Source organism: Vigna unguiculata, chromosome 1 (assembly GCF_037176805.1).
Source record: "Vigna unguiculata cultivar grain cowpea cultivar isolate G323 ecotype 2 chromosome 1, ASM3717680v1, whole genome shotgun sequence".
Classification (NCBI taxonomy): Eukaryota; Viridiplantae; Streptophyta; class Magnoliopsida; order Fabales; family Fabaceae; genus Vigna; species Vigna unguiculata.
In genome coordinates, this window is record NC_140792.1 from 40942258 (window position 1) to 40956880 (window position 14623).

At 36.7% G+C, this 14623-nt stretch overlaps 1 protein-coding gene across 1 annotated transcript; it reads right to left on the reverse strand.

Annotated features, from left to right (window-relative positions):
* Positions 1-2532: 2532 nt before the first annotated feature.
* On the reverse strand, positions 2533-13647 carry LOC146888984 (uncharacterized). Its single transcript, XM_085673076.1, has 4 exons — positions 13438-13647; positions 13188-13363; positions 3616-3814; positions 2533-2951 (listed from the first exon to the last, which is right to left on the reverse strand). Exons 1-4 carry the CDS (start codon positions 13505-13507, stop codon positions 2710-2712), a joined length of 687 nt encoding a protein of 228 aa, XP_085529202.1. The 5' UTR covers positions 13508-13647; the 3' UTR covers positions 2533-2709.
* Positions 13648-14623: the final 976 nt, after the last annotated feature.

The window sequence follows — 14623 nt, forward strand, 5'->3', positions numbered from 1 at the left end:
CTAGCTTGTGTGTCATGACTAGAATATGGTGCATGAATTAGTTTCGAGGGTTGGGATATTTTAAACCATTATAAATTATTGTTAGAAATTTAAATCTTGAATGTTTTGAAGCCCTTCAACTCGAATGATCTTAAGGTTTTTCTATATATGTCCTTCAACTTTACAATCATAACTGTTGAGAAACTACCCAGTTGAGTTGAAGTTACTGAATAGGATTTTGTACTCCATTTAAGTATTATCATCATCATTTTGTCTTACCCATAAAAAAATGATGTTGTATTTTGACATCGTTGTTTGGATGTGGAAAGGATTACCACCTGTAAACATTCTCTCTAAATTCCTTATTAATTATAGGGTTATTTTTTTTTCGAGAGAATCAGATTTTGAAAGTTTACTATTTTATTTTAATTTTTAGCAAGCTAAATATTGGTTTTTTATTTAATGTTCTCGGAAAATATAGATGTAAATGTACCCGTGTTATCATTCTAAAAAACTATTGTCGAATCTTTGATTAATGTTCTTATTTTCACTTTTTAACCTGTGTGATTATAAATTATTTTTTGAAGGTCTGTTACATTTTCAATAATTTATAATTTTTTTAAAATAAAAAGTGTTTTTTTAGGAAGAACTAAAGTTAGGAGATTTGTTTTTTAAAAAAGTTACACGGATTTTTCTTTATCTAAGAAATGACTTTTTTAAATGAAACGTTTTTTTATAAATAGAGTTCAAATTGAAGTAATTTAAGTAAAGTTTTCACAAAAGTAAAAAATGAATTTCGAAAAATTGTTCGATGTTATAACTAAGTGTTATATAAATTTAAATGTTAAGTTTGAAGTATGAAGGGACGATTTTGAGTTTGTATTTTTTGTACAAAGTCAAAATAAAAGATAATGTTTTTATATTATATTTTTTGAATTGTTGTCATTTATTAATAGTTCATTTATTAAATAAGATAAAATAATTTAATACGTAAAGATAAATTTTAATTTATTTAATTAAAAATGTTAACTAAATTTTTATTATTAAATGTGTTTTTAATATATAATATATAATGAATTTTAAAATATAGAATTAAAAAAATAATTTTAGAAAAAGTCAACAAATTAGATTAAGATTTTTAACTCATTTTAATAGGGTGGCTTTCATTTCTTATAGACCAATGGACTTGAGCAAAATTACTTTAATTATGTGTTTCTAAGATAACATATACATTTATTAATAATGTAGTATAAGTTATAAGATAAAAAATAATAATGCAAGTATAATAACTAATATGATCATAACCGGATTTAGAATGTTAATTGACAAAATATGTTCACTAGTGTAAGTTAATATTGATTAATCAATCTAATGCAATTATTGTTTTTCCACACATCTGAATATACAAAAAATAGTATTCCACCACAAACCCAATAAAAAGATATTTAATTATGTCAAATTCACATGATATCGTGGCAAATTTGTTTGCAGTAAATTACATGGAATCTCTTTATCCGGGTATTTTCACAATCATGTCAACAATTTTTTTTTTGTCTATTCAAACTTATGGTATAAACAATTGCATCTACAAAATTTAGATGTCGGTGTTTGAAGATAACCTTCAAAACTAGAACCATTGCATGAAATCCATGATATAATAGAAATCACCCTCAATATGGAAGTGAACACCTTTATGGAGACTAAATCATTATTAACATTTTTTGTGTGTGTGCATTGAAATGCTTTATTGTAATCAATGATGCAAAAATTTGTATTTTAATTTGGATTCCAAGACACTTAACTTTCATAATAATTAACATATTTACATAACATAATTTAATTAAAAATTTAGAAATCCCGTGTTAATTCACAGTCATATGTCACAAAAAATCAAATGATTACAACAAAGGTTAGTTACAAATCGGATGATAAAAATAAACACTCTTAAACATAATAATATATTAGTTCCTTGACATAATCGTTCACACATGAGGAATCTTGCTGCCATGGAAAACATCTTATTTCACTGTAGAAAGCAGCAATCCACATTGAATCAATGAACTCATCGGGCATTATTGAATGCACTTACTACTCATGGTGTCATTTGTATTCAAAAGAGTAGCGCACATGTATTCTCAAATACTCGAGCATAAGGAAAAATTAATCGTTCTGTGAGGGAAGGTTGTTCTCAATGTGTTGTTACTGAGAAAACAGAGTGAAAAAAAAAAGACTCCTTCCCGAGATCAATTAAGATAAGACAATTGACTTCTATTCATGAATTTCTCCAGAGTACTTTTGTTAAGGTAAGTGAACAAGTTCATTTGTCTAATAATCTGTCCTTTATTTTGAAGGCTGAAATCACAAAGCCTTATAATGGTGCTCTTGAAATTGGTAGTGTGATGGATTTGTCCAATGAAAAAAGATTTTTAATGTGACGTAGGTAATAAGCTTTTTAATGAGTCACTATGTAAGTGGGAGGGTAGATTTATGGTATGGGTATTTTGAGAATGGAACAAGAAAAATATACATAAAAAATTAGATGAAGTGCCACCATTTGATTTGCAAAAGTGATCTTAAATCATTTGATTTTTAAAGTATTTCATTCAGGTGAAGTTCAAAACAGCCATACATAAATGAGTGGTAGCAGTATGTACAGGTAATATGAACAATAAAATTTCTTAAACAAAATTGTGAGGTAAACCTACTGTACAAGAGGGAATTTGTTTGCTGTCATATTATAGTTCCAAGGCCGAGTTCATCCTCAAGGTCATCGCCATCTTCAAATAGCTTCAAAAACCGAGCCTGATCCTGCTCCCTCTTCCTCTTTTGCCAATACTTGTACACAAGCGTCGTTACCAGAATGAATATGGCTGAGCACAGAATAGTTAGCAAAACGATAACTGCTACAGGCATTTCTTTTTTAGTGTGATCTTGTTGGGCCTTGACAGGCGGTGCAGAGACAGAAACTACAACTGAACACATTTTTCACAAACATATATTAGCAAGTAATGAAGTAAAGATGCATTGATATGTGAGAAAAGTAACTTGGAAACAACATGAAAAGTTAATTAAAAAGTGCGAACAAGTGGAAGAAACTTAATTTGGGCAATCCCAGTAACTCAGACTCACAAGAACAAAATGAATGAACAATGATGGGAAAAGTATCTCAGACATGAGATAATAATATCAACGGTAAACAAGACTTGTCCCATTAGGTGGAATCAAACCAAAGATTATATATAATACTTACCATATAAAATTGAGGTTTAAGAGAAATAAGTCCTACCTCGTGTTTATTAATACCACCTATTAATCCTTCGTCCGGTTGGTTATGGGTAAAAAGGTCAAGATAATTTATTTTTTTGTTTAGATTCTTAACCAAATAATCTTCTAATCAGGTCATCAATGGTGACACAATTGAGGTTACTAGCACTGTTTTTAAAATTACAAAATTGAACTGTAAGCACCATATTAGAGATTAAAAGAACCATTGACAGAAGTTGAATTTGTATACTTTTTATAACTTCATAATTTTTGCATTGGCATCATATAAGTTACTATGACAGTTGTCTGTGAAGTCTAATATCATGATAGCTGTAAGGAGTTTTCCAAGAAAAATGGTAGCAGGAAACTCACCACCACTAATATTTAAGCAATCTGAGCAGAGAAAAGTCGCATTGAATTCTTTTTCCTTGAAGTGGATATATCTTCCATCAGGGGCCGTAAAATCAGAAGGACACAATTCCCACTCGTCAAACACATCGTCATAAAGAATTTTGTCTTGTTCATAGAATCCACATCGTTTACACTTTTTACCAGAGAAATTAGTTAAAGGCTGGAACCACAAAGCAAAATCTCAGCAGTTGCAAATGCAAATTCATACACAATGATTAAGTGAAATCTCATAAAGTAACGCTTGAAATTACAAAATGCAAAATCACTTGAATTTAATGATTAAGCAAACCAGTCTAATAGTTGTTTAGTTAAACAAGATGAGCCAACGGCCTAAATTAAAAATAACAGTACTTTGTATAAAGAGGCAAGGATTTCAAATAACTGATTTTTAGACCTCGTTGCTACAAGAGCTAAAAGATGACCAGTCTCATCATAACCAAATAAGTACCCAACCAGCTCAACTTAACAGAATAACTACCAAGCAGTTATTATTTTTGCAATTTTAACTGTGCAAAGAGCTATTGTTGAATTCATCATAGCTCAGGAATTGCCGTATGCAATTCCTTTGCCATCAAAATTCTGTACAATTGATATTCTTCTACAAACAAAACACACCTCTAATCAGGTCAGCCTCTTTTCTCACGTTGGCCATAATAAACCAAGCCAGGATCTCAATCCACCTTATAATGTCTCAGTCCTAACTTTTTTCCGCATGTGTCAGTATTGGTTCTTGGATATTAGACTCTGGAGCCAACAATCAAATATGTTCATCTCTTGATTGGTTCAGTGCTTACAACAGTATTAAGCCAATCAATGCACACTACCAAATGGAAACCGTGACTGCACAGTATGCAGGAACTTTGAATTATTCTTCCACCTTTAATCACACTAATGTTCTCTATTAACACGAATTTTCTTTCAATCTATTTCAGAGTACAAGTAATAAGTATTTAAATTGCAAGGATAAAGAAACCAGAAATTGAGAATCGAATGCACTGATCCAGTTTAATTGAAAACAAGAAAAATACAGAAGGATAGGAATATCCAACTGCCCAGAGCCAAGCTCCTAAGAAGCAACCACAATGGTCCTCCTCCAAAATGACCATCCCCCCCCCTTTTCTTCTCTCTCTTCTAACCAACTTATTCTTCCTAGTGTGCCATGTCATTCTTCCTAGACCGTTTCCTCTCATACACCCTGCCCCACCTATTCTTACCATTCTCTTCTTGGATCATGGGCTCTTTAAACCCAATTGTATTTGGGTCTGTATCAATACCCTCTTCTTGAAATAGAGCCTTGTCCTCAAGGCTGAATTCCGGAAATTGGTTGTGGATGGTAATCGTATCCTCCCAAGTCGCCTCCTCAACATCTTGCCCCTTCCAATGTACCAATACTTGTGTTTTGGTCTCCCCCCCTTTTGTGTTGTTCCTAGTCGCCAATATAGCCTCTGGTATCATTAATTCGACTCTGTCATCCTCCAGCCCTTTGGGAAGATCCTTCTCTACCTTGTATTTTCCTACTGCCTTTTTTAATAGGGATACATGAAACACGGGATGAATTTTCGAAGATGGTGGTAATTTCAAACGATATGCCACCTCCCCTATCTTCTCCACAACCTCAAAAGGTCCATAATATTTAGCATTCAGCTTTGACTGCACTCTATTCATGACAGAATGTTGTCTGTTCTGTTTCAACTTCAAAAAGACGAAATCCCCCACAACAAAATGTCTCTCCTTACGATGCTTATTTGCTTGATTTCTCATCCTGTCCTGAGCTCTGAGTAAATGAGATTTCAACTGCCTCAAAGCTTCATCTCTCTCTACAAGGTCTTTTTGGACAGCCTCCACTCTCACTTCCCCTTGAACCACTTGAACAATCTTGGGTGGTTGTCGACCATACACCGCTTCAAAAGGAGTCATTCCCGTAGATCCATGGTAAGTTGTGTTGAACCAAAACTCAGCCCAAGGCATCCAAATCACCCAAGTCTTAGGTTGATCAGTGATGAAACATCGTAAATACGTTTCAAGACACCTATTGGTTACTTCCGTTTGTCCATCCGTTTGAGGATGGTAGGCTGTGCTCATTTTCAGCTTGGTTCCCTGCATTTTAAAAAACTCTTTCCAAAATACACTCATAAATAAGGGGTCTCGATCACTCACAATAGAATTCGGAACTCCATGTAGCCGCACTACCTCCTTCACAAAAATTTCAGCAAGAGTCTTCGCGCTATAAGGATGTTTAAGAGGCACAAAATGACAGTATTTTGTCAATCGATCTACAACCACCAAGATTGCTTCAAACCCTTTTGATCTTGGTAATCCCGTGATGAAGTCAATACTAATGTCTTCCCAGACCCTCTCCGGAATTGGTAATGGCTGCAAAAGACCACTAGGGGCTGCTGTAATATATTTTTGTCTTTGGCACGTGTCACAAGCTTGAACATACTGTTGGACGTCTCTCTTCATTCCTTTCCAATACAAATTTGCTGCTATCCTTCTGTATGTACGATAGAACCCTGAATGACCACTTTGAGGAATAGCATGAAACTCTTCCAAAAATTTCGGAATCCAAACAGATTTCTCCAAAATGACTAGGCGATTTTTATAATAAAGTACTCCTTGTTTATAAACAAATCCCGCACAGAACTTCTCGCCACGTCCTTGCTGCACTTCTTCAATTATTTTTTGCAACCTTTTATCTGCATGTACTTCAGTATTGAGCTCTTGCCAATCCAACCATACTGGGAAATAAATCATATTGTTCAGCCCCATTTCATCTTTGCTACGAGACAAAGCATCAGCTCCTCGATTCTCTTTCCCCGGCTTATAAACTATCTCAAAATTGTACCCCAAGAGTTTTGCCACCCAATTTTGCTGCCCTCCCGTTGTAATACGTTGTTGTAATAATTGTTTGAGACTTTTTTGATCAGAAAACACAGTGAATTTCCGCCCCAACAGGTAAGGTCTCCAATGCTGTACTGCAAGTGCCACCGCCATCAATTCTCGTTCATATGCTGACTTAGTTAAGTTACGGGGACTCAACGCTTTGCTGTAGTAAGCAACAGGTCTCTTGTGCTGCATTAAGATAGCCCCAATTCCTGTCCCGGAAGCATCACACTCCAAAAAAAATTCGTCATTAAAGTTTGGTAATTGCAACACAGGTGCTGTAGTAATCCTCCTTTTAAGCTCCTCAAAAGCTTCTTGGGCCTTTTCATTCCACTTGAATCCATCCTTTTTCGTCAACTCCGTGAGGGACCTTGCTACCTTACCATAATCTTTAATGAATTTACGGTAATATCCCGTAAGCCCCAAAAACCCGCGGACTCCCTTCACATTCGTAGGGATAGGCCAATCAATAACACTACTCACTTTATTTGGGTCAACCGCAACTCCTTGTATCGATATAATATGACCCAAGTATTCGATACTTTCTTGCCTAAACGTGCACTTTTCCTTGTTCGCAAATAACTTATTGGCCCTCAACGTACTCAACACCTTTTCCAGCAATTGCAAATGTTCTTCCCAACCCTTACTATATATGAGTATATCATCAAAAAACACCAATACTCCTTTCCTTAGCCAATTGCGGAATACTTCATTCATAAGTGCTTGGAAAGTGGAAGGGGCATTCATAAGCCCAAACGGCATTACGAGATATTCGTAATGCCCCTCGTGTGTTCTAAAGGCTGTTTTCGGGATATCCTCCTTTCTCATCCGCACTTGATGGTAGCCCGAACGAAGATCCAATTTTGAGAAGAATTTGGCCCCATGTAATTCATCCAAAAGCTCTTCTATCACTGGAATAGGAAATTTGTCCGGTATCGTGGCCTTATTTAGTGCTCTATAATCCACACACATGCGCCACTTGTTGTTTTTCTTCTTTACTAAAATAACTGGGCTGGAATATGCACTTTGGCTATGCCTCACATGACCCACCTCCATTAATTCCCTCACTTGTTTCTCAATTTCATTTTTCTGGTGATAGGCATAACGGTACGGCCTCACGTTAATGGGACCTTGCCCTGGTTGAAGGTTGATACTATGTTCCTTCGCACGTACAGGTGGCAGCCCCTTGGGTTCATCAAACACCTCCGCAAAATTCTGCAACACATCATTTAGCACACGTCTCTGTTCTTGGCTCAACCCATCCTTTTTTATTTCCCTTTTTTCCTCCAACAAGCCAAACATTGACACCAACAACGAATCTTCACGAGGTGCTCCTTTTAACACTCTCTCTCCTTGATCCGTTTTGACTCTCATAATCTGCCTTTTCCAATCCACCGTAGTTTCCCCTAATGTGGTCAACCAAGACATACCCAATACCATATCCATGTCCTCCAAATCGAAGAGAAAAGCATCAAGTACAAATTCCCCTTCATCGAATGTCACCCTCATTCCGCGACATACACCTTGAGTTTCAGATTTATGCCCGTCTCCCATCAAAATTTTCATGTGTTGCGTCCTTTCCCATTCCCAACCCAAGGCTTCAACCAACTTCCGTGAGATAAAGTTGTGGGTTGCTCCACTGTCTACTAGAAACATCATTGGGATTTCACCCACCTTTCCTCGCAACTTCATCGTTCGTGGTTGTTCCTCCTTCCCTTTCGTCATAGAGTACAAACTCAATGCAGTACATGCCCCTTCGACATCGTTAACGTCATCTGCAGTATCTTCTATTATCTTCTCTTCATTTTCTTCGCATTCAACTCGTATCTCCTCATCAATCATTATGACCCGAAGTTGTTTAACGGGACACTGATGGAGCGGTCCAAATGAACCTCCACACTTAAAACATAAACCCTTTTTCTTTCTTTCCAACAACTCCTGATAAGAAAGGTGACGAGCCCCTCTATCCTTGGGCCCATTTTTGCTGTTCTCACCCCCATCATTTTGTGCACTTGGGCTTGACCCTTTTCCTCCCCAACTTCCATTATTCTGCCATGGGCCGGTTTTACCCAACACATGCGAAACGGGTCGAGTTCCAAGTTGGGTCTTTCCCTCTCCACGTGTCTCACCTCTTCCCTGCCACCCCCTGCTCCTACCATAGATTTCTACGTCAATAGCACGAGCTACATTCATCATTCGTCCCCTGGAAAGAGGATTCGCAACATGTATACTTCGCATCCTTGCCCGGAGTTCGTCCTTCAATCCATGTGTAAAGTACGAGAAGTATTGCTCATCTTGCATACTAGGCACCTGAGCAATCAGACATTCAAAGTTTCGAATGTAATCCTCCATAACCCCAGTTTGCTTCAACGAGGTCAATTGATCATAAACACTTCCTTCTCCCCTTCCACCATACCTCTCCAATAACTCTCTCTTCAAGTCCTCCCATGACAGATTTTCATACTCATTTAACAGAGATTGAAAAAAATGTATCGTACCCCCTTCCATACAAAGTTGAGCAAGACTCACTCGAACAGCTTCTCGTGTCTCTTGAACGTTGAAATAAATTTCAGCCCTAGCAATCCACCCTGCTGGATCTTCCCCATAAAACGATGGTAACTCAATTTTCTTCATCGATTGACGAAATTCCTCCAAATCATCTCCTTCGAGTTGTCTCAAACTTCGATTCCCACTGGACTTCACTGTTCCAGGACTCGACTTTCCTTTTGTTACTGATCCCTGGCCTTCACCTTTTTCCTCAATTTCCTTCGAAAATGTTGACATGAGATTGAGCAGCTTCATCTGATTTTCAGCGGCCTCCTTACGTAACGTTTCCATCTGATTCTGGTTCTGCAATGATTGTGCAACAAGCTCCTCAACTACGGCTTTGAGCTTGGTGACTTCTCCTACTACAAGCTCTACTCTCGCATCTCCCGGCTCCTCAGTTGCTGGTTCTCCTTGAGCATTGTTTCTCTTCGGTGGCATTGTTTCTAGATAAAAGAATTATCCGGCAGGTCGGACCACTTAATAAGTATTTAAATTGCAAGGATAAAGAAACCAGAAATTGAGAATCGAATGCACTGATCCAGTTTAATTGAAAACAAGAAAAATACAGAAGGATAGGAATATCCAACTGCCCAGAGCCAAGCTCCTAAGAAGCAACCACAATGGTCCTCCTCCAAAATGACCATCCCCCCCCCCTTTTCTTCTCTCTCTTCTAACCAACTTATTCTTCCTAGTGTGCCACGTCATTCTTCCTAGACCGTTTCCTCTCATACACCCTGCCCCACCTATTCTTACCATTCTCTTCTTGGATCATGGGCTCTTTAAACCCAATTGTATTTGGGTCTGTATCAACAAGCTTTGTCATTTCTTCATGTGTACTCTCGAATTTCATTAGTCAGTGAATTCTGCAGTATCTAAAATCCCAGTGGTCAATTGGCTTTGCAGATAAAGTTGAAGGGAATTGGTGATTGATATCAATCAAGCTCAAGTTCAAGCTGTACCCAATATATTTCCAATTTCATACCTGAGTCAGTACTGCACTACGACGGTTCTGCTGGAACACTTTTTATGTGGGAGAATGTCCTTACTAAGTAGTCTTTTTTCAACCTTTCATTTCAGTCAATAAGAATTCAGTATGTATGCATGCCATTACGATTATGCAAGCCAGAAGGGTTTACCATAAACTCTTAATCATAAAAAAGCTTCTAAGAGATCTGAATTGCTACATTTTGACACATGGGGACCCTTGTTCATCGTTTCTATTCATGGATGCAAATACTTTTTAGCTGTATCGGATGATTTCAGTAGATCTATATGCATTACATAGTGGAAACTCAAAGCTGAGTCTCATACTTATAATTTTGTTGTTCTGAGAACAAACTCAGCATGATGCATGAGTGAAACTGATTTGTACAGATAATGGACATGAATTTCTGATTCATAAGCTTCAAGTATCTGATGAAAGAATTTACCAAAAATCTTACGTTGAATCCCTAGCATCATAAACCAGTCCCTAGTTGCTACATGGTTTATTATAGTGATGTCAAAGTCTTTCAATCACTATGTTACCAAACCTGAACCCTGAGCTAGAAAATGCCTTCTTTCTAGGTTACAAATTGGGAACAAAGGGATATGTGTCGCTAGATTTCAATAGCAGAAAAGTGTTCATAATATTGCAGTGTGATCTTCCATGGGACAATCTTTCCTTAAAAGGTTGACAGTGATAGCTTATCATTTCATACTTCTTGAGACAATCACTTTGTAGAACCACATAGTTTCCCTCCTGTAATATATGTTGATAATAGTGCACTAGTATAATAGAATCTTCTCAGTAACCTAACTTTGCACAGGCTGAACCTCCACCAAGAAGATCCAAACAAGCCAGACATTAGCCACATCACCTTGCTGAGTACATATTCAGCTTCTCAACTGATTCAGTAAATTCTTCTTCCTTATACTACCTTCTTTCTTGTCCTGTTTCTGATGCTAAGCTTTACCCTTTCATTTGTTGTTTTTCACATCCGATTACCACAAATGTTGCATTGTAAAATCCAATGCTAAGGCAAATGAATAAGAGTGTTGGAATCATTTGATGCAAGGTGAGCTCATAGCTACAGGGAGCAACGACACTTGGAAACTAGTCGATCTTGTCATTTGAAACCCATTAATAGAAAATTGAGATATAAAATAAAGCATTCAGGTGAAGGATCTATTAAGTGACTCATACCTTGACTTGTGGCCAAAGGTTGTCATAAGGTTGAAGGGCTGGATTACTTTGATACATCCTTTGTGGTTTGCAAAGTTTACAAATGTTTGCATGCATCTATCCAAAGTTTGCATTTACATCAATTGAATGTTTTTAGAATCTTGTAGATATGTTAGAACCCTACAAATATAGTAACTGTTGATATTAGGATCAATTACATCGTGGTTTAAAGATACAGAATTCATCGTATCCTTCTCAGTTTGGTATCAAGAGCCTAAGGAGAAGGGAACCTAATCTCCACGCTTTCCTTGGACCCACTAACCACTGGTGTAAATTGTTTAGAAACCATGTATATTTTTTGGTTTTGTTATTTTTTTATTGTGTTTCACAATTAGTTGGTGTCATTGTTCACCACTAAAACCTGTCTAGCGAGCTTATTCTGGCTCACGATCACCACTGCTAGCATTGCTTTGCCATGCAAAGACCAAATCCGAAAGTCACTGTGCCCTCCAAGCACTTTTGCTCTTTGCCAGCCGCTCTCTAGCAGTTTGACCCGTTTTGCTCTCCAGCCGTCGTCACACCCTTTTACCTGTTTTGCTCTATAGCAGCCGCTGCACCCTCTAACTAGTTTTTCTCTCCAGCAGCTGGCACACCTTCTGAGCCTGTTTGCTCTGGTACCTTGGAGTATTATTCTCTAGTACTTGCTGTTCTGTCTGAGTATTTTTTTTTCTCTTCAGCAACCACCATGATTTTCACGGATAATTTTGCTTTCTAATAGGTTCCATGTCGTCTAAGCACTTTTTCTCTCATGCAGCTGGGGAGCTTTTCAAGCAAGTTTTGCTCTCTGATCACTGCTTCTTTGGCAATACTACTAGTACTCGTTCCACAAGACTTTAGTTGATGTGGATGATATCATCTGTGCTGGAAATTCTTCAATAGAGTTCCAACAGATCAAGTATGTCCCAAGGATTTGGGAGTCCTTAAGTTTTTTCTTGGTTTGAATGATGCCAAACAATTTCATTTTGTGAGAGGAAGTAATGTTTGGACCCTGTTGCTGAATCTAGTAACTTAGGATCCAAACCAGTTCAAACTTGACCTCCCATTCAAGATTCGTCCAGATCGAAGAGGGCCTTATGAAGACGTTCCATCGAATAGGCCTCTCAGAGGAAGATTGCTTTATCTCATTCTCACGAGAACCGACGTTATATTTATATTTAATTCTCACGAGAACCGACGTTATATTTATATTTATATTCGGCAGCTGAACCAGTTTATTTCTCATCCAACTTTGGTTCACTACCAAGCTGCTTGCAGGGTTCTCAAATATACGAAGGGGTGCCCAGGTCGGCATTTATTCTTTCCCAGGTCTCTTACCATGAAGTTGTTTGGTTTTCATAAGTTGATTGGCCTGTTGGTTGTTTGGCTTCTCTACTTACACTCTGATCTGTGTCAAATACACTTGCACCCTGGTTCTGTATTGTAACAACCAAAGTGTGCCAACACAGTCTGTGACGAACAAACAAACTAAACACCTCGAAAGTGATTGTCATATCATATGGATCCTGATCAAAGAGAAGGCTCTCTAGTCCATTTCTTAAGCTTAGGGAAATTTCTTCACTAAGCATCTCTCAAGCATTACATAACCAAACAACTATTCAGACAGCTCAAAATAAAAGAATAACTCCTAATCAGTTATTTTTATGTAATTTTCGCAGTACATTACACAGAGCTGCTATACATAGGATGCATCCTAGTTCAAGGAATTGCATATTGCAACAACACCTTTCCATATAAATATTCTAAAACCCTAATTATGAAAATTAAATTCATTTGATCACTCCTATTTCCTGTGATCACCTTCTCATGACTTATAAAATAAAACTCCAATTAAAAATAGTGAAGAAAAAGCTTAGAAAAACAAAAGGGGACAAGGAGGAACCTGCCAAGACTCTTCACCCTTAAAAGTATAAGAAACGTTGGTTTTTTTTACATCAGGCAACTCGGTTTTGTTGTCCCCTTTGCACCGAAAATAGACAGATGGAGTGGCTTTTAGCCACTCGTGGGTTGTGTAGATTTCAATCGAGCTCAGAGTCACGTCCGCAGATACAACCAACCCTGTGCTACAAACAGTTAGTTTTATGTTTCATGAAACCTATAAACGAACAGATAAGGGAAAATTGAAAATTAACCTGCGAAATCGGTGAAGAATAATATCGAAGAGAAAAGAAGGAGAAGCGAATAAGGATGCGACATGAACATGGAGATGGAGATGAGAAGAGAGGTCGATGAAGGAAGGTTGCAGAAGATTTTCAGAATTCAGATACCAGGCTTAAACGACAGCGTTCGAGGTTGTGAACGGATTTCAATTCAACTGTTTATTCGTTACGGTCTGGTTGGCGGTGCCTTCCGAAGAATAATACTTGTATCATTGCGTAGCGTACAACACAACAGAATGTTCTGCCACGTCATTCCTTCTGAAACGGCATCGTTCTGTTAAGGTAAAGTTGATAAATTCGCAAAGATATGAATGAGTTAATTCTTTCTGATTAACTTAAATTTCCGCGCAAGTACTTTTAAAAGAAAAAATATATAGAAATAAATAAATAATTTCTCAATAAATTTAACTCATGTACTTTGAATTTTGTAGAGAACGCCTTTATATATGTTTCCTGTTTGCAGTTATTATTCCTTTAAAATCCAAAATCTAGAATAAACTTTTTAGTTAAATGCGTTGTGTAATTATCTATAAAAAAGATTATTTAATCGTTCCTTCTAAACATAAACATACAATTCCCTTTTTCTTAACATTTGTTTAAGACAAATAAATTGTTTTAATAATATAGTAGTGGTGGAATTTTATCATTTTAGAGAAGTGGTTAATATAATAGAAGGGTCTTAATTTGGATAGTGCATAAGTATAAATAACAAATTATTTAAAGCGTTGTAAGATTCATGTAGAACAAAAACAACCCTATGGAGTTTAAATAAAAAGAACATGAATGAATCAACCTTTGTAAGATTCATGTAGAACAAAAACAACCCTATGGAGTTTAAATAAAAAGAACATGAATGAATCAACCTTTGAAGAAGATGCTAATTGGCTCCACAAACTGATTCACCGTTATTATAAAACAGATCTCAATCAACTGTAGAATTACTTAAATGAAAACGATGAATGTTTCAGATGTCCAAAGATCACACCAAACATTATAATATTAGTACCTTAAAAAAAGGTATAATTGTGAAGAATGAAACCAAGAATGGTTCAATAATTTTGTAATCAATCATGCAAGAAAGGAAATACTTAATAAGGTACAATTCTTCATTTTTTTTAAAAACACGATACCTTTGAAAGCGAAGAGAAAAACAATAATG

Coding starts and splice junctions, on each gene's coding strand:
- LOC146888984 (XM_085673076.1), bottom strand. CDS start 13,507: ATGTTCATGTCGCATCCTTATTCGCTTCTCCTTCTTTTCTCTTCGATA. Junction 3,815..13,187: donor AGGGTGAAGAGTCTTGGCAG/GTTCCTCCTTGT, acceptor TTGTGGTTCCAG/CCTTTAACTAATTTCTCTGG. Junction 2,952..3,615: donor TTGCTTAAATATTAGTGGTG/GTGAGTTTCCTG, acceptor AAATGTGTTCAG/TTGTAGTTTCTGTCTCTGCA.